Source organism: Juglans microcarpa x Juglans regia, chromosome 1D (genome assembly GCF_004785595.1).
Source record: "Juglans microcarpa x Juglans regia isolate MS1-56 chromosome 1D, Jm3101_v1.0, whole genome shotgun sequence".
Taxonomy (NCBI): Eukaryota; Viridiplantae; Streptophyta; class Magnoliopsida; order Fagales; family Juglandaceae; genus Juglans; species Juglans microcarpa x Juglans regia.
Window position 1 is genome coordinate 20138244 of NC_054594.1, and position 20831 is coordinate 20159074.

The window sequence follows — 20831 nt, forward strand, 5'->3', positions numbered from 1 at the left end:
CAAAAGAATGCAGCAGTGAGTGACAGGCACATTACAAATAGGTGGATAGTTTAAAGAAGATAATAACTAACTTGTTTGCATGAGATTGGAGAACTATAGAATATAACACAAGGGAAAAAAACATAAGTTTTCAAAATGGGATTTAAGTGAATAAATCCAAAATAAATATATGAAAGTAATCCAAAAGAATTATTTACATCCATTTTCATCAATTATAACAGTATTATGATGATAATAATGAAGCAACTGTAAGAAGTTGTTGGTGACACCATATTAGAAACATCAAACCAGACCACCTGAATAACGTTTAAGAAGTTGAATGTTAAAATGAAAAATTTAAAGTTAGTGACACGGAGGCATTTTTCCTGATAATTCATTACAGATTTATGTGATGTTAAGTTAACCAGACCATCTGACAGGTAAATAGTCATAAGGAACTTGAGATCTAAAGAGTTTTATGCAAAGGGAACTGCTGTAGAGAGCTCTTCATGAATCCAAGAAAAAGAAGAAAAAAATAGTAATTGAGAGTGTGAAGATTGAATCATTAATCTGAAAGTCCGTATGATCAACTTGATGGCATTTCTCTACCCTTGGAAATCTAAATTCAGACACAAACATGTTGATGACTGTTGCAGACTGTCTACACCCATGGGAACTTTGGCACTTTGTTTTTTACAAATTTAGGGTCATGCCAGTTAGGAGCATCCCACTTTCTTTGGCACTTTCTTCTTTTCCTTGTTTTAATGAGTCAATCAATGAAATTTGACAGAAAAAATATGAGACAAGCATATTATCATTAAGATGCTAACCAAGTCAATTAAAAGTCCCAAAGACTTAGGCCTCATTTGGTTACGTAGTTCAGATGATATGAGAAGAGATGTTTTGTTGAAAGTTGAATAAAATATTGTTATAATATAATTTTTTAATATATACTTGTAAATATATATTTTTTACTATTATTTTTGTTTTGAGATTTGAAAAAGTTCAATTGTTTATATTTTGGGTGGGAGTTTGGAAAAATTGTAATAATTATATGAGATGATATGAGATGAGATAATTTGGTTTTATGTAACGAAACCAGCCTTTAGTCTACCATGGGGTAAGTTTCCTATAAGTATTTTATAAGGTCACTGCTAGTCTGGACACACAAGATTTCGTGGTCTCAAATGTGTTAATATTGGATTCTAAAAGTATTGACTCTTTCATGAATATACAGGGTAAAAGATCACAGCATTGGAATCCCATGAGTTGTCTCCCATGGTTAAACAAATCTGAACAGTCAGAACCACCATAACCATTTGTCTCCATCATAGAAGATGATATAAACATCTGTGTCTAGAATGCCCTTCAAAAACTTGATGCAAATAAACAATTTTTTCTGTCTCTGAGTTATATATCCTCATTTAATTTTCATTATTAAATAAATGAAACTTCGATGCATTCTTAAATTATTTCCATTCTTTCAGTTATCCCTTTTCCCTTTCCTCATCTACTAACAACACAACAGATTCTTTCAATGTATGAACTCTGACCCAGTGCACAACAAGCTGACCAAAAAGCCCTTTCACCTCATTCTTTTTCTTTCATGCCCGTTGAAAACAATAAGGCCTCGTTCTTTCTAGTTAAAAGAAAAAATAGGGGCAGACTGTCCATTTAAAATGGCAAAGGCCTCCGCTAAGTGCGAAGAATGTCAATGATGTATATATGGCAGTCAATGTATATATGTATAGGAGATAATTTTGTTAGGCACTAGGCTGCTGTACAGTTTCCTTACTTAGATCATTACCTTATTTACTGATTATTATTAGGCAGTAATTAAGGGATTTCTTCGCTATTTAATGAGAAGGAAACCCTCCATTGAGGGGCATTGAAACCATTTTGACATGGTATCAGAGCCCTCAATCTAAAGTCAGTCCTTCGTATTTCTGGGTGATTCGGACTATTGATTTTTTTTTGGTTGGGTTTCTCTTGTTAGACTCATTCTTGGTTTAGGGGACTAATCTAGTCAGTCCTCTCTGTTCTGGTTTCTGAGGTGCTTTCCCTTTGTCTGCGTTTCTGGTGCTGTCGGAAGTTTTTGTCATGGTGATCGGCGTTTTCTGGTGCTGTCAGAAGTTTCTGTTCTTGGTGGTCAGCATTTTCTGGTACTCTTGGGCTATCGGTGCCTCTTGGTGTTGGTATTTTTGGTGATCAGAGTTTTCTGTGGTAGTCATGTCAGGCGAAAACTCAATTGTTCGCTTTAATGGAAAGAATTATGCAAGCTGGGAATTTCAGTTCAGGATGTTTGTGAAAGGGAAGGAACTATGGGATCATTTGGATGGGTCTTCTATGGCTCCTACTGATCCCAAAGAACTTAGTTCATGGGCCAGCAAGGATGCAAAGGTTGTTTCCTGGCTACTAAGTTCTGTTGAACCACATATGGTCAACAATCTTCGTTTGTTCACTACTGCTAAGGAGATATGGGATTATTTCAAGCGAGTTTATTATCAAGACAACACTGCCCAAAAGCTTCAAGTAGAATTAGAAATTGCCAACTACAGACAAGGGAATCTTTTTATTGAACAATTCTATGCTGGATTCCTTAATTTGTGGAGTGAATATTCTGGGATAGTTTATTCTAAAGTTCCCAAGGAAGCCTTAGAAGCGCTGCAAGTTGTCCATGCTGAGAGTCAAAGAGACCAATTTCTGATGATGCTAAGACACCAGAATTTGAGACTGCGCAGGCTGGTTTGATAAACCGTAATACTGTTCCTTCCTTGGATGTGTGCTTGGGGGAATTATTATGAGAAGAGCAGCGTCTTGCCACTCAACTTGGCCTAACTCAAAACACTGCAACTTCAAAACACTGTGACTACTGAGATGGTTAATGTGGCATATGCTGCTCAAGGGAGAGGAAGATCCAAGATGCAGATACAGTGCTACAGTTGCAAGGAGTTTGGGTATATTGCAAAGCATTGCAGCAAGAAATTCTGCAATTACTGCAAAAAGGAAGGCAATATCATTAAAGACTGTCGCGTGCAACCTTAGAATAGACAAGGTCAAGCGTTTCACACTACTGTCCAGTCTAATTTAGCTGTTGTGCCCTTTGTTCCTACTCCAGGGCAGCAACCTACAACTGGTTCTTCATATACTCTGACACGGATGATTGTCTCCGCTTTCTCTGCCTTTGGCCTTCAAGGTAAGGGAAATCTACTCACCTCTCCTTGGTTGGTTGACATTGCGGCTTCCAATCATATGACTGGCAATACAGATGCTTTACATGATGTTCATAAGTATAAGGGTGACCAGCATATTCAAATAGCCAATGGTAGTACTCTTCCTATCACTGCAATTGGAAATCTGGGATCTTCTTTCAACAATGTATTTGTGTTACCAGAAATATCTACGAATTTAATTTCTGTTGGACAGCTGGTAGATAATAATTGTGAAATTCACTTTACTCATAATGGTTGTTGTGTGCAGGATCAAGCATCGGGGAAAGTGATTGCAAAGGGGCCTAAAGTGGGACGTTTATTTCCTCTACAATTTTCCATTCCTAGTTTTGATTCCTTTGCTTGTACTGTTGTCGCTAATGATAGTAATGTTTGGCATAAGAAATTGGGACATCCCAATTTTATTGTTTTGACTCATCTTATGAAACATGGTTATTTGGGGAATAAAGATTCATTTTCTAAAGTGTCTTCTGATTGTAGTTGTTGTAAACTTGGTAATAGCAAATATTGACCTTTTCCTTTACATGGCAGTCGGGCTTCCACATGTTTTGAGATTATTCATACTGATGTATGGGGTGTGAGTCCCGTACTTTCTCATGCTCAGCACAAGTATTTCGTGACCTTCATTGATGACTATAGTCGTTTCACTTGGATATATTTCCTTCGATCTAAAGCTGATGTGTTCTCCACTTTTTAGGCTTTTGTTGCTTTTGTTGAGACCCAATTTTCTGCTTGTATTAAGATACTACGCTCTGACTCTGGGGGGAAATATATGTCCAATGAGTTTCAGAATTATCTCAAAACCAAGGGTATTCTCTCCCAACGATCTTATCCTTACACTCCCCAACAAAATAGGGTCGCTGAGTGTAAGAATCGTCATCTTTTGGATGTTATTCATACTTTGTTGATTGCTTCTATGCCTCCTAGGTTTTGGGTAGAAGCCTTATCTACAGCTATTTATTTGATTAATCATCTGCCCTCTCAAAGTTTACAATTTGACTCTCCGTATTCTTGTTTGTTTGGTGTTACTCCTAAGTATAATTCTCTTCATATATTTAGTTGTCTATTATGTTCACTTGCCATCCACTGAATCTCACAAGCTTACTGCTCAGGCTGCTCAGTGTGCCTTTCTCGGGTATAGTAACGCATATAAAGGGTTTGTGTTATGAGGCGGATGCAAACAAGCTCCGTGTCTTTCGAAATGTGGTTTTCTTTGAAAACCAATATTTCTTCCAGTCTTGTGTTCTTAATGATTCTGCTTTTGTTCAACTTCCTATTTTTGATGATATGTCTTGTCCTCTTGAATGCTTTAAGCCAAGGATTGTGTACCAAAGACATTGCCCACACACTGCCCCTTAATAACACTGAACCAACGTTTGATCCCATTCCACCTGAACCTTGACGGTCCTCTCAAGTTTCACGTCCCCCATATAGGAATTGGTTCTCACATACTGCTCATCAGGCTACTCTTGATACTACCTCTATGCCCAAATCTTACTTGCAGGCTTCTACTCAAGCTTGTTGGTGGCAAGCTATGCAAGAAGAACTTCAGGCTCTTCAGGACAACCACACTTGGGACATCGTCCCATGTCCTGATGGAGTTAAACTCATTGGATGCAAATGGGTATATACCATCAAGCTATGGCCTGATGGCACTATAGAAAGTTATAAAGCTCGTTTGGTGGCTCTTAGGAATTGTCAGGAGTATGGCCTTGATTATGAGGAGACCTTTGCACCCGTGGCCAAGATGATAACTATACGAACTATTATGGTTATCGCTGCTTCTAAAGGATGGTCTCTTCGGCAGATGGACATGGAGAATGCATTCTTACATGGGGATTTGAAGGAAGAAATATATATGACTCCTCCTCCTGGTATGTTCACTCACTCCTCCACTGAGGCTTGTCGGTTGGAGCGATCTCTGTATGGATTAAGGCACGTGCATGGTTTGAGAAGTTTCATACCACTCTTCTTGATTTTCATTTTACTCAGAGTCAGTTTGGTTCTTCTCTCTTTCTTAAAAGGACTGCCACTGGACTTGTTGCACTTTTAGTATATGTGGATGATATTGTTATCACAAGGTTTGATCCTCAGTTGATTGAGCAACTACAGCAACATCTCAAGACTACCTTTCATATGAAAGATCTTGGCCCACTTCAGTATTTTCTTGGTCTCGAGGTGCATTCGTGTCCCAGTGGTATGCTTTTGCATCAGCACAAGTATACCCAAGAGATTCTCACCTTGGCTGGTCTTCAGTCTGGGAACTCAGTACTACACCTCTGGAGGTCAATTTTAAGCTTTGTTAGAAAGAGGGTGAACTATTATCTGATTCATCCTTGTATCGGCAGCTAGTAGGGAGTTTGAATTATTTGAAAATTACCCGACCAAACATTTCATTTGTTGTACAACAGGTTAGTCAGTTTATGCAGGTTCCTCGTCACTCTCATTTAGCAGTAGTATGACGGATTCTTCGATATCTTAAGGGTACATCTGGTAGAGGGTTATTATTTTCTACTAGGAACTCCTTACAGTTAATGGGTTATAGTGATGATGATTGGGCCGGTTGTGTGGATACTCGCCATTTAGTTACTGGTTGGTGCATGTTCCTTAATGATGCTCTTATTTCTTGGAAGAGTAAGAAGCAGGATCGAGTCTCGAAGTCCTTTACCGAATCTAAGTATCATGCTATGTCATCAGCATGCTCGGAGCTTGTGTGGCTTCGTGGTTTGTTGGGTGAAGTTGGTATCCCGCAGCTTACTCTTGCTCCTCTTCATGCGGATAACACAAGTGCTATTAAGATTGCTACTAATCCAATATTTCATGAGCGCACCAAGCACATTGAAGTAGATTGTCATTCCATTCGTGAAGCACTTGATCAACATGTGATTACACTTCCTCACATTTCCACCGAACACCAAACCGTTGATGTCTTTACCAAGGCCCTGTCTCGCCACTGCCATCAATCCATGATTGAAAAATTGATGATTCTTGATCAACCAACATCAATTTGAGGGGGGATGTCAACGATGTATATATGGCAGTCAATGTATATATGTATAGGAGATCATTTTGTTAGGCACTGGGCTGCTGTACAGTTTCCTTAGATCATTAACTTATTTACTGATTATTTGTAGGCTGTAATTAAGGGATTTCTTGGCTAATTAATGAGAAGGAAACCCTCCATTGAGGCGCATTGAAACCATTTTGACAAAGAATGCATGTTAGGTAACTAATTAAGGCAGCTGGTTAAGGAAAGCTCAAGTTATAAAATCACTTAGGTGTTAACTAATTATTTAAGTAGTAATGAGGTGTCAATATCAAGTTGCATCAACTGTAAATGTAGACTACGTACCATCTTTTAACTATAATACCCAAGTATCTACAGCACCATATACTTTGTTGCTATGGTAATTCCCATGAGAGAAAATCTTGAGAAGAGGGCACTTGATGTAGAAGATATGAAAGATCACTTTTAAAGGGCCTCTTTGCCTTCTTTCTAGAGCCTCTAGGGTCTCTAGAAAGACCCACGATTTGGTAAAGGGAGAAGAATATTACGGAGGCAATAAGTGGAGATTCCCTCACAGAAACCCAGATGAAGGTGGGTGGGGGGGCAGTGGGGATCTCTTTTGGTATATAAAAGTGTATAAGTTGGAAAGCCATAAATGAAAAAGTAGAAATGTAATAACCAGGCAGAAAATACCTTCCCATCAGCATATTTAGCCCGATAAACACGCCCAATAGACCCCTCACCAAGAAGCCGGCCTGTCGCAAAATTACCAGTAGCGAGCTGTAAATCTGCCAAAGAGTAAGAGATAGCTCGAACAGAGGTGCTTCGTCTTGCATTTAGACGGTTTGCAAACTCATTGTCATCATAAGATTGCTTAAAATCGGAAGGTGCATGCTTAAGACAGCTTGATGAAGAATTCTGCAAGGACTTTATATCGATTGAAGCAGATGAATCCAATGATCTGCTATTATCTATACAGTCGGAGTGGTGAAGTCCGCATTTCCCAAAGCCATTATGAGAAGGGGGAAAAAAAAGACAAACCATCTTTAAAAAAATGAGTCAACACTTACAGAAAGGTCAGACATCAAATGGTCACAAAAGCCATAGTTTTAACCAAATAACCAAAGATCAGAAACTAATCTCTCCATGGCTCTAGAGCAGAGGCCAAAACACAACGTCAGGTAGAGAGGAAATATGCAAGCCTCAAATACATGTATTTCTATTCAAAACTCCATTTGCAATTTGCAAAAGTGGGTTCATTTATTTATTATCACTCAATTACAAGTTATCTCTATGATGATTAGCATAAAACTAAGCGGGTAAATATTACTTTCTGTACCAAGGAAGGTTGAATGCGGGGGGTACTCCTATCTTCTATCATCTTTTGTACAAAGATATTACTTGACTTGCACCTTTTGCACTTATTAATAAGTTTTTATTACATAAAATATATATATATTTTTTTTAATGAAAACTCTATATAAGCGAAAAAAAAAAAAAAAAAAAAAGTCAGGACCCATTACATCATTAAGGCAACTATAGTGAAAATACCTAAAAGAACAAAAATGCAGGATATAGAAAACCACCTTTGAAGTCTTTGCGTATTCCTGTATGCAAGTCCTGGGATAATTCCCGAGATGCAAGGGGGGTAAAGGATCTACGCTGGCTAATCCTCTCTTCATCAAGGAAATGAGAAGGAGGAGGGGACTTTCTTCTTGAAAATAGAGCAATTAGAATCCCGATTACTACCAGTACGCCCAAAGCTATTCCAGCTATTGCCACTCCACTCTTGACAGATTTCCCATCATTATTTTTGGTTGAGTGTTGATTAGCATGATGTTTTGCACCAGGAGGAGGAGGAGGAGCAGGCCCAGATGACCAGGAATTGCCTCCAGTTCTTTATTATAGATAATCACAAAGTAAAAAAGAAAATTTTAATTGTTGCATCCCTAAATAAAAATAATTTGAACAGAATACTCACTCTGAGTCTATATCCTCAAGTTCCTCAGGAATCCAGCCAGTAAACTGGTTGTTTTCAACATTCCTGCCAACATCATGATAAACTAAGCATGTCAATTTCACTAACTTCAGCAGTATTTATGAAACTTTAAAAACAACTAGGTTGGATCATATTTGACCAATTGGAAGATGCACATATGGAAGTGGTAAGCACTGTATTAAATTAAAAAAGAAAACTGCACATCATTCATCTCATTGTAGAATTCTCCAATGAGTATTAACCCTTTGTCAAATATAGCATGGGCAAATCGGTGCAATACTGAAGATGTATAAAGACCATTGCAGATATAATTTCTTTTTAATCACTAGGCTAACAAAACATTCTTCAATAACACAAATCAATGTTTGACAAGAAGCTTCATATTTCATTAATTAATTTTGTGCAATCATAACCCTAAACTGGGAGCTAATTTGTAGAAAGAGAAACAAAAATAAAATTAGCCAAACAGAGGAAGCCTATGACATCATATGATTGTAGGGAGCAAAGGAATCAGAAGAACTAATAAATTGGGTCCTCTTTAGCCAGTCAGCCAGGTAGCTAAAGAAGGTACATAAAAAAATTTAAGCAATAGGCAGGCATAATTGATGGCTGCCAAACAAATAGAAGGTCCAATAACAACAATTTCAAACTCTTCATGTGAGACATATCTTAAGACCGAAACATATCTTAACACTGAACATTTCCTATCCCCTACTTCAAAGAACAAAAGGTACTTTTTATGATTTCAGTGTGGAAACAAAACCAAAAATATAAAATACCTTAAAAAGATGAACCAGAATATATTCTTGGAACTATAGAGTAAAATAAAAGAATAAACTAAAACTAAGAGGCAAAATGTCTAATAATTGAAAAAACTGAGTATTAATTCTAGTACAAATTTTCATGGAAACCTTACATTGTAGAGTAATAAAAATGAACTGGAGGTCCACTTACAAATCCTTGAGGGGAAGATCGGCTAAGACATTAATTGGACCACTGAATTGATTATTTTCCAAATTCCTGCATAAAGGTATAAGAAAGTTAGCAGCAAGAAACTCCAAAAATCTAAACTTAAAATGATTGCTCCTTACAATTTTTTGAGGCTTGAGAGTGATTGGAAACTTTGAGGCAAATTGCCTGACAGTGAGTTGTAGGAAAGATCCCTGTAAGGCAGTTCACGATACCAGCTAATTACATTTTCATGTTGGGCACTTTGCCGTAACTAAATCTAGAAAGGAATGAATGGTGAGTAGATGAATGATTGCGAGTGAGACTGGCAAAGGAGACAATCATGAAGAACCGAGTATTCTTTGCTACTAGAGTATTACAAAGGTTGTAAGTGACAAGATCATAAATGCAACTTCAGAACAAGATGTAGCCAGATCAATTTCCAGCATAATACATGATGGCCAAATCCATCCAAACGCAGAAAATCTTTTTGTTTATAAGTATTCTAACACAGAAAATCTAATGATGTCCTAGCCCATAGAAATATAAAGCCAATCTGATGAGTTCAGCAATGGTTGCACCTCCCAATCCTGCAGTCTTTCTCTATGAGGGTAAACTTCCATGTTTCTTGCGATACATAGATCTATGTAGATAAGTTTAGAGGAGTATTTTCTCCATGCCATGAAACCCCCCAAAATTATTCTCCATTTTCCATTTCTATCTTGATCACATTACTTGGGTAAAAAACTCATCATGCCACCTTAAAAATTCCTTCCAAGTACCACAATCATAATACCCAGACATATGAAAAAAATATTAAGCAATACTATCGAACCATAAAGCTGCTTGGTCTATCATAAGACTTCATTTTTTAATATTAAAACGATAATTACCACTTTCTCGATGTTACTCTCTGGCATTAGTTGGTCAATCCCACCATTTTTTGCATATGCTATATAGACAAAGATGTTTAAATTCATTACTGCTGTCCATTTTGCTGTTAGATTTGCGACGGACCCCCATAAAAATTTTCATTCTGATGTCATCTTGTACTTATTCCGATGCTGACTACAGTAGCGATACTTACCACTGGCTTTGGTATTTCATGTACTTTATCAATGCAAGAAATCGATTACAAAGAAAATTTCTTCTTTAGTTTTCTCCTATTAATTGGAATCACAAAATGATTTATTTGAACAAAATAGTCATACAATCCTAGAAAATATTGCATTTAATTCAAAGTTTTCCAAATAGTGCCACAATTATGTCATACTTCTTTTATGTAAGAAAATAATTCCGTAGCTAATGAAGGCATTTGAGATAGTAATAGAAAGAATAGCCATTTGAAAAAGTAAAATAAGATTTTGGAACGCATGAAATAGAGAGACTTAAGGGCAGAAAGCTTTCGTAAAAGCCAGAAGCCAGCTTAGTTCTTATTAAATACAAGACCGTGAATCCATAAAGCTATGCAGCAAAACAAGTGAAAGCAATACACATCCATTTTACCATTTAAAAACAAACAGGGGGGGGGGGGGGGGGGGGGGGGGGGGGGGGGGGGGGGGGGGGGGGGTGAGTGAGGCAAATTGTGCCATGTTAGCAACACTTACAACTCTTTCAGCTTTGAAAGTTTTCCAAACATATCACTCAACTGGTTATTCAGCTGATTATGACCAAGATTTCTGCATGCACCAAGAAAGAAATGAGAAACAGCTCTACAAAAGAAAATTAATTCAAAACAGGAACGAAGTTTGTTTACAGGTATTCAAGATCAGTCATCTGAGAAATTGAATATGGTACACCACCACTGAAGCCATTACGAGAAAGATCTCTGCACATTAAGCGCACAAGATCAGTATGATGGGTATTTAAGGTCAATAAAGAGAGACCTGGACTCGCTGAATATCAAAGTAACAACAAGAAACTTCTCATAAGAAAGAATGTGTTTAAAGACTACTGCCTTTTTGGAGGATGGATCATAAAATATAGAAAAACATAAATAGTTTATCTAACCAATGCATGAACATCGTATTTGACACCAAAATCCATCCCCATTTTCATCACACAAGCCACAACAATTACCAATCAAAGGACATGAATAGAGATGCAGATGATGTACAGCGATACCAACAGAAGTGCTGCTGAAAATCAATGTAATGCAGTCAATGAAGTTAGATAAGCTATTCCCCAATGTTGTGAAGGACAGTGAGAAACAAGATCAAAATATCCAAAAAGAAGGAAGAGAATAAAGAATAATACTATGAACCTATATAAACGGTATAGAGCTTCAAATGATTGCTGAAGTCGACCATAAAATCATGTTTGCAGGGCATAAGAGTGCCAAACAGGTGATGCTATGAATAAACAAAACATTTATGGCTTGAATATATTTTCTCTTGATGATAATCCATGATTACATAGAATTTTGTCTGCTGACTTACATGTGAGCTACGTTAGGAGGAAGCTGATATGGTATCTCACCCTTGAGGTTGTTGTCACTTAAATCGCTGTACTAGACAAACATACGAATGATCTTCATGTGAATTTCTTTATATAAAAAATAAGTGTAACCCAAAAGATGCCTACTTTTTTTTTTAAAAAAAAAAGCTGGGCCTCACAAGTGAGTGACGGATGTCAAGCTTGATAGCTGATAGCCCATTGATCCGGTGAGTCCAAGGCCAGATAAGTTTCTGCAAAGTTTTCCAAAGAAAGAAGGTTCAATTCAAAGATTTCAGCACATTCTGTAGAATATATTAACAGAAGTTTTCTACCGTAGGTGGATTAAGATAGATGCAGTTATTAGAAAAGGCCAAATACATTTCAGTTACAGATGAGCCTGAACATTTGATCCCTTCCCAGGAGTCACCACAAGGGTCACCCCCGCTCGATTTCCAGCCACTCAGTTGTGAAGGAGAATTTAAGCTGCTATACATCACATTGAGGGCAGAGACTGCAAACGTACAACCAGCAAAAAGATCAGGATCTTAAATTTTAATATATGTATAACTGATATTTCATTTCTTTTTGGTTAACAACATAATCAGTCTCATGGTTTTACACCGTAATCTTTTTGTTCCTTGGGTTTTCAATTTTTTCAATTGAGAGCCTTCGTCAAATTTACGTTCGAAAATATAATGCAAATTTGATACGTCAGGAAATAATAAAAAATGTAAAATAATATTAAAAAAATATAAAAATCAGTTGAAATTTTAAAAACAAATTTGAAAAACAGAATTTAAAAAAAAAAAAACTGTGATTACCAGCCAGCCCAGAGGAGCCGCCTGGGTTGGTTTAGCCAACCCAAGCTCCGCATGGGTTGTCCCAGGTTGTGCCCAAGCGCTGCCTGGGTTGCAAAACCCAGGCAACACCATTGTTCCCACTTCCCAACCTAGCAGTTGCTTGGCCCGGCCAGTTGTTAGGATGGTGCAATGCAAGAATTTGGGAGTTGCAGTGTGTTCAAGGTTGGTGCAGTGAAGAAGAATGAGAGTTGCAGTGTTGTGATTCGTCGTACGATGCAGAAGAATTGTATAAGGCATTGTATAGATAGGATCATGTCATAAGCACGTGTTCATTAATAAGAGTAATAAGTCCTTACTTACAAATAGGTAGTTACAATATTACCCTCAGTTCTAACAGAAATAACTAACTCATTTCACATGAGCAGTTGTATAAAATCCAACGGAACTCAATGGAAAAGAATCTGAAGTACTATACAGAAATCATTTTCTTGGAGGTTCTGATCCCTCGAATGATCAGAAGTCTTTCTTTCTTCTTTTCTTGCTCAAGTTTCTAGCATACTGTAACAAAGTGGCATCAGAGCAGTAGATTCTTGGTGATATTGAAGCTGTGCAATTACTGAAAATGGCAGATGATACAAGATACAAAGATTTGGAAAAGCTGATTTTGGGGTTAAGGCAATCGCAAGAGCAGCAGCAGAGGAGGGTCGAGGACCAGCAGAGAAGAGTTGAAGACCATCAAGTTGTTTTGGAAGAATTAAGTACCAAGATGGATTTGTTGTTTGCGGCTGTTAATGGAGGAAGAGTGGGTTCAAGAAATGGAAATGGTAATGGAAGTAACAGACATGAGGAAGAAAACTATGTAGTTCCTTTTAGAAGTATCAAGATTGAGTTTCCAAGGTTCAATGGTGAGAATCCAACAGGATGGATTTACAAGGCTAATCATTACTTTGCCTTGCATCCCATGCCTAATGGTCAAAAGGTTTTAATGTCTTCTTTCTATATGGATGGCAGTGCCTTAGTTTGGTTTCAAGATGCGGAGGAAACTGGCAATTTCAGCACTTGGGAAGCATTTGTGGCAGCCTTGCAACTAAGATTTGGTAATTCTTCCTATGATGATCCTATGGAAGCTATTACTAGACTTAGACAAACTGCTTCTGTTGCAGCATACAAGTCACAATTTGAGGTAATTTCTAATTGACTGAAAGCTATAAATTGAGTGGTTTCTTAAGTAGGCTAAGAGATGAAATAAGGTTACCAGTTAGAATGCTGCATCCACAGGATTTAAATTCTACTTTTGGGTTGGCTAAAACCCAAGAAGAGTACATTAATAGTACTCGAGGAAGCTTTAGAAATGTGATTGGACAGCATTCCCCTCATGTCTCACATTCTGTAGGAGGTAATGCCTCTAGGGACAAATGTGACAACAAATTCTGTTTTTAGAAGGAACCTTGTGCTGAAAACAAGGGAGGAAATTTTATAAACACTATGCCTGTTCAAAAAGTTTCTCCAGCAGAAATGAAGGAAATAATAAGAGATTAAAGACCTGTGTTATTTTTGTGAAGAAAAATGGAATCCATCTCATAAGTGTAAAAAGGCTAGAATTTACTTGATGGAAGGCATGGACCTGTGTTCAGATGTTAATGAGGATTTGCATGAGGAACTGGTGGATATTGACAGTTCTGAGGAGTTCAAGTTAGAGTGTGAGATGCCTGAGATTTCTTTGAGTGCCATAGCTGGTTCTTTAAGCCCAAGAACCATAAGGATCAAGGGAAAAGTAAAAGGGTGTTCAGTCATTATCTTGGTAGATACTGGTAGTACTCATAATTTCCTAGATCCAATGGTGGCCAAGAAAGTTGAGATGTTTGCAAACATGAAAGAACAGATTGAGGTTCGAGTTGCAAATGGGGAGAGGGTAAGAGGTGAAGGGTTGTTGCAAGGGGTTCAGTTTCAGATGCAAGGAACTGAATTTATGAGTGATTTTTTTTCTGCTTTCACTGGGTGGTTGTGATGCAGTGGCTGAGTACTTTGGGATTTGTGTTGTGGGATTTTAATAATCTCATTATGACTTTTGAGGTTGATAAAAAAACCTGTGGTATTGAAGGGTTTAAGCCCCAATACACTTGAGTTGGTGGAAGAAGTTCAGTTTTGTCAACTTACTGCAGTTGAAAGGAAGGATATCTTTTTACAGATTGTTCCTCAAGATTCCACTAAGAAGTTACAGATTTTGGATCCTAGTATTGGCAAGGTTTTGCTGAAGTTTGGAAGGGTATTTGAGGAGCCTAAAGGGTTGCCACCTAAAAGAAATAAAGATCATCAAATTATTTTGAGAGAGGGAACTCAGCCTATATCTGTAAGACCATACAGATGTCCTTTTTATCAAAAGTCTGAAATTGAAAAAATAGTGCATGAACTGTTAACTGCTAGGGTGATTCGAAATAGCCAATCTCCTTTCGGTCTTACAGATGTCCTTTTAATCAAAAGTCTGAAATTGAAAAAATAGTGCATGAACTGTTAACTGCTAGGGTGATTCGAAATAGCCAATCTCCTTTCTCTTCTCCTGTACTTCTGGTGAGGAAATCAGATGGAACATGACGTATGTGCATGGACTATAGGGCTCTCAACAAAGAAATTGTTAAAGACAAGTTTCAAATACTTGTGATAAATGAGCTTTTGGATGAACTGTTTGGGACCACAATTTTCTCAAAGTTGGACCTTAGATCAAGGTACCATCAAATCAGAGTAAGGAAAGAAGATATAGAGAAGACAGCTTTCAAAACACACCATGGGCATTATGAGTTTTTGGTTATGCCTTTTGGCTTAACCAATGTTCCAGCAACCTTTCAAGGCCTTATGAATGAGGTATTTCAGCCTTTCCTTAGGAAGTTTGTTATAGTTTTCTTTGATGACATTCTTGTCTATAGCAAAACTAAGGAAGATCATTTACAGCACTTATCTTTGGTGTTGGATACCTTAGCAAAAAACACATTATTTGCTAAGAGGAGTAAGTGTCATTTTGGCTGTGAGGAGATTGATTACTTAGGCCATTTGGTTTCTGCAGAGGGGGTTAAAGCAGATCCCTCTAAAATTAAAGTCATGATTGAATGGCCATTTCCCAAAACCATTAAGTCCTTGAGGGGTTTCCTTGGACTAATTGGTTATTACAGAAAATTTGTGAAAGGTTATTGTATTATAGCCGGCCCACTCACTGATTTGCTAAGGAAGGATTCCTTTGTATGGGGACCCGAGGCTTCGAAGGCATTTGAGGTCTTAAAGTTAGCTATGACTAATCCTCCTGTGTTAGCCATGCTTAATTTTTCTAAAGAGTTCTTGATTGAATGTGATGCATGTGGTAAAGGAGTGGGTACTGTGTTAATGCAAGATGGGAAGCCCTTGGCTTATTTGAGTCAAGCTTTGAAGGGTAAGGCATTAGATTTGTCTACCCATGAAAAAGAGCTATTGGCATTGGTGTTGGCTGTTAAAAAATGGAGGCCTTATTTCCATGGAGGCATATTTGTGATTAAAACAGACTAGAAGAGTTTGAAGTTTCTGCTAGAGCAGAAAATTGGTACTCCCTCACAACAAAAGTGGATTAGCAAGCTTCTTGGTTATGATTTCAAGATTGAATACAAGAAATGGGAGGATAATGTGATTGCTGATGCTTTTTCTAGAAGAGAGGAAGGGCCTGAATCAGATGCTATTTTGGCTGCTATAACAGTACCGGATCCTATTTGGTTGGAAGAATTAAAGTCTTCTTATTTGTTGGATAAAGAAATATCTGAGATTTGTGGGAAGTTGCAGCAGGGTTCCTTACCTACTTCTGGGTTCGAGGTTAAGAATGGCTTGCTATTCAAGAAGGGCAAATTTTTTTTGTCAGCTACATCTCCACTTAAACATCAAATTCTCCATTTTGTTCACAACAGTGTTGTGGGGGGGGTCATTCAGGGTATCAAAAGTCCTTGCAAAGGGCTAAAGCAGACTTTATATGGGCTGGTATGAGGAAAGATGTGAAGAGATTTATTGAGTGTTCACTATGTCAAAAGTGAAAATCGGAAAACCTGCTACCAGCAGGCTTATTACAACCATTGCCAATACCAACTTCTTCATGGAGTGATATCTCCATAGATTTTATTGAGGCCTTACCATCATCAAAGGGTTTTTCTGTAATCTTTGTGGTGGTGGATAGGTTCACTAAATATGCTCATTTCTTGCCATTATCTCATCCCTATACAGCTGCTACAGTTGCTCAGTTATTCATTAATCAGATTTTTAAGTTGCATGGGATGCCTAGCACTATTGTAACAGATAGGGATGTGGTGTTTACTAGCAGTTTTTGGAAGGAAATTTTCAGACTACATGGCACGAAGTTGAATTTTACCACAGCTTACCATCCTCAATCTGATGGTCAAACTGAGATGGTGAATAAGGCAGTACAACAGTATTTGAGGTGTTTTGTATTTGAGAGACCAAAACAGTGGCTTCATTGGCTACCTTGGGTAGAGTATTGGTACAAAACTTCTACACATTCTTCCACAAGAATCACTCCTTTTGAAGCTTTGTATAGCAGACCACCTCCTTCCTTGTTACAGTATGTAGCTAATATAACACAGAATCATGCTGTGGATTCTGAGCTCAGATCAAGGGAAGAAATTTTGGGAATTCTTAAAAGGAACTTGTTGGCTACTCAGTCTAGAATGAAGCAGTATTATGATAACAAGCATACTGATAGACATTTTGATGTAGGGGTATGGTCTACTTGAAGTTGCAGAAATACAGGCAGAAAAGTGTTGCAGCTACTCCTTATCCTAAGTTGGCTCCTCGATTTTGTGGGCCATCTAAGGTTTTAGAGAGAATTGGTGAAGTTGCTTTATAAGCTGGAATTGCCCCCAAATGCAGTAGTACACCCAGTTTTTCATGTTTCCAAGCTTAAGAAGCATGTGGGTCCTGATGTGAATGTGTCTCCTTCAATTCCTTTTGCTGATGTTCATGGACATGCTAGAGTGGAATCAGAATGTATTCTTGAGAGAAGAATGACACCTGTCAATAATCAGCCTTCCATTAAGCTACTTGTGAAATGAAGAGGGGCACCTAAAGAAGATTTTTCATGGGTTCCAGTGGAGCAGCTCAGATTTTAGTATCCTGACCTTGTGGGCAAGGTCTTTCGAAGGGGAGGGAATTGTTAGGATGGTGCAATGCAAGAATTTGGGAGTTGTAGTGTGTTCAAGGTTGGTGCAGTGAAGAAGAATGAGAGTTGCAGTGTTGTGATTCATCTTGTGATGTAGAAGAATTGTATAAGGCATTGTATAGATAGGATCATGTGATAAACACGTGTTCATTAATAAGAGTAATAAGTCTGTACTAGCCTTACTTACGAATAGGTAGTTACAATATTGCCCTCAGTTCTAATAGAAAAAACTAACTCATTTCACATGAGCAGTTGTATAAAATCCTACGGAACTCGATGGAAAAGAATCTGAAGTATTCTGAAGTATTATACAGAAATCATTTTCTTGGAGGTTCTGATCCCTCAAATGATTAGAAATCATTTTTTGATTAAATACCATTGGGGAGCACATGCATACTGTAACACCACTTTTTGAAAAAAAAAATATCAGTTTTTTTATTTATTTTTAAGTTTTGCATTTTTTTAATATTTTTATTTTTATTTATTTTTCACGCATAGCATGCTACATGTCCACATGTAGCATTCCACTATCAGATTTTTATTAAATTTTCTAATGAAAATCTAATGGAGGGTCTCAATTAAAAATCCGATGACAAAGATGATAAAATTAAAAATTTGAAGAGCAACAATATAACAGTGTAAAATCTAGGGATTGACTGTGTACTTTATCCTTCCTTTTGGAGAGAAGAAACTTGCTCTCAATAATCATCAATACAAATTAAAAATGAAACTCCTTCCACAGCTCCCAGAATTTACAGGATATACGAAGACAGAATCTAAGAGACAAAGCAGCAGATACATTAATGAAATGCTCTAGGTATGTACAAGAGACACATGCTTTGCATTGCACTTATTAACTTAGAAAGCATGTGCTCCCCAATGGTATTTAATCAAAAAATACACAACAATATGCAGATGGTTTGACATTAAAAAACTTGAAATAAAAATTTTCTTCTGCAACCAAAAGAATATAAAGAGAACAAAGGCCTAGGGTGTGTTTGGTTGTTGAAATCAACTCTACTCATCTCAAACCAACTATTGATGTGACTTTCTACTTCTTCAACTTTCCATACAAAAGTTAACCCATCTCAACATCTTTCATATATTCAAACACATATCTCAACCTATTTATATTCAAATACATCTCAATGAGACCCACAAGACATTACTATTCATATATCAACTCAAATCATCTGAAATCACCTCAGCATCCAAATGCAAGCCTTAGTTTTCAAATATAAAAGAAAGAAATTGAAATCCAGCAATATGGTAAAAATTATTGGCAATTATGTTAAAGAACTTTAGTTTTCACTGTAAAAGTCTTGAAATCAGCACAATATATATTCTAAGAAAGCATTAGATAGGTATTCAAGCATGCATTACTTGCGTATAAAAAACTTGCCCATAAACTAGTATTAGGTTCAGAAATCCGACAATTACTTGTTCTCTATTCTTAAAATGATGAAATATGTGAAAGATTCTCCATACTTTATGAAAGAAATCATAAATAGTTTTATTCTTGTATTAGAAGATGTGAATATGTATATATATATTTATATGTATGTATGTATGTATCATATATTGCATTGGTATGGGCCTTGAATTGTCTGTATGAGACATGAGACACTAAACCCCTCATAGGACTTATGTTGCGGGAAAATCAGTCAACAATTTCTCTCAGTAGAAAATTAAGCTATAACCGCCTACCCAAGATCATAAAGGGTAACCATGTGGTAAAACAAAAGATATATGAATAAGATGGTTAAGAACCACTGAAGGTTCTATGAGTTTGATTGCCAAAGACAAGTATTAACGTTTCCTTTCATTTTGTTAGAAGTTTTTCCTATTTGAAGACATAAGGTTAGGCTTTTTAGCTTCAATTAGCCAATAATCTCGCAAGTGGAATGTAAATATATCCACCACGACAGAACGGAGAACAAACCCACACTTCAAATTGATACGCCCTTGTATAAACTCGCTTCACTTTCCCTCTAGTGATCCACTTGAATACATAAAAGGGTACATTAATTTTTTTTCCGCATTTGGAATCACCACAGAGATTAGAAGTAAATGAAACCCAGATAACATCTCAAACATATACCCAAACTGAAATGTCAAAAAAAGAAAAAAAAAATAGGGATCTACAGAACTTACCATCCGGGGATTTTGTCTTGGAATGAACCGGAGAGGTCAGGACCCCAAAGAAAACAAACCACAAACTAACAATGTTTTTCTGGTGCATCTTTCCCACACAAAAAGGGATCAGATACCCAGAAAGAGAAAACAGGAAATATGTTTTCTTTCAACTTAAATAATTGAGTGAAGAACCCCAGAAGATTTAAGGATGAAGATGACTAAAAATCATCGTTGAATAAACAGCTCCAATGAGGCAATGATAATTTGTTTAGAGGTAATTTGGTGGGTTTTTTGGGTTGGCTGTAGTGACTAAAATTAGGCGGAGGAGGAAGAAGAAGGAATACATTGACAGCTAAAAATGGTTGAGAATGAGAGAGTGGCATCGCAACAGTCAGAGCGGAAGGTGAGGAGAAAATGAGAGCCTCCTAACGTTTTCCGGACACTTTTTTCTCTCTCTTTCTAACGTTCTATTTCCTTTGTTTTATTTCTTCGCCCGCCCTGCTTGTTTCAAGTTTTCAACTCTCAACTGATTTTGTAAGGACGTGTTTGGCGGCCCCATCAACTTTTTATTTTTGTTTATTTTCTTACAATTTTTTAAGGGATTAGCCATGAAACCCATCCCCAACATCCTTCCTCGTTCAGAGTGGGGATAAATGTCATTAGGCTGCAAGATATTGATTCGCCCTTTTAACAATGGGTAATAATACCATTATTACTCTATTACTATCTGTTTACTATCCAAATCTAAGTGACTTTATTTTTTTTCTTCAGCTCTACCTTCTATCCTTTTGTGATGGAGAGGAAGCTCCGCCTAGCTCACAATGGAGATGAGAGGTGTGAAAATGTTAGGATTTGACATTGTAGTTTTGAATTTTAAAAAGAAAACGAAATTGACAAAGAGATTTGAGTTTCAGAAGGGGTGGAGGGATAGACAGGCATGCTCCTAAAGTTAAGAGATTTGAGTCTCTGATAGTCGAACATAAAACTTATTAGAGAAAGCAGAGCAGAAGGGCAGAAAACATTAGCTTGGTAGTAAACAAGGAGTAATGAGGTGGTAAGAGTATCATTACCCTTCAACAATACTAGTGTGCCCTTATAACTCTACGTAAAATAG

General features: G+C 37.2%; 1 protein-coding gene across 2 annotated transcripts in view; it reads right to left on the reverse strand.

Moving 5' to 3' along the window:
- The window catches only part of LOC121240060 (protein STRUBBELIG-RECEPTOR FAMILY 5-like), a 23521-nt gene extending 3298 nt beyond the window's left edge, over positions 1–20223 (reverse strand). Inside the window, exons 1-11 of one of the 2 annotated variants that reach the window (XM_041137513.1) lie at positions 19736–20223; positions 11978–12110; positions 11779–11850; positions 11602–11667; positions 10920–10991; positions 10771–10842; positions 9307–9378; positions 9170–9235; positions 8198–8260; positions 7803–8113; positions 6910–7187 (exon numbers count right to left, since the gene is read on the reverse strand). In XM_041137513.1, the coding sequence (XP_040993447.1) occupies positions 6910–7187; positions 7803–8113; positions 8198–8260; positions 9170–9235; positions 9307–9378; positions 10771–10842; positions 10920–10991; positions 11602–11667; positions 11779–11850; positions 11978–12110; positions 19736–19823 (1293 nt within the window). In that variant the 5' untranslated portion in view covers positions 19824–20223. Of the gene's footprint in view, positions 1–6909; positions 7188–7802; positions 8114–8197; positions 8261–9169; positions 9236–9306; positions 9379–10770; positions 10843–10919; positions 10992–11601; positions 11673–11778; positions 11851–11977; positions 12111–19735 lie in introns of those variants that run through there. The other variant, XM_041137520.1, reaches the window with a different exon arrangement.
- Positions 20224–20831: the final 608 nt, after the last annotated feature.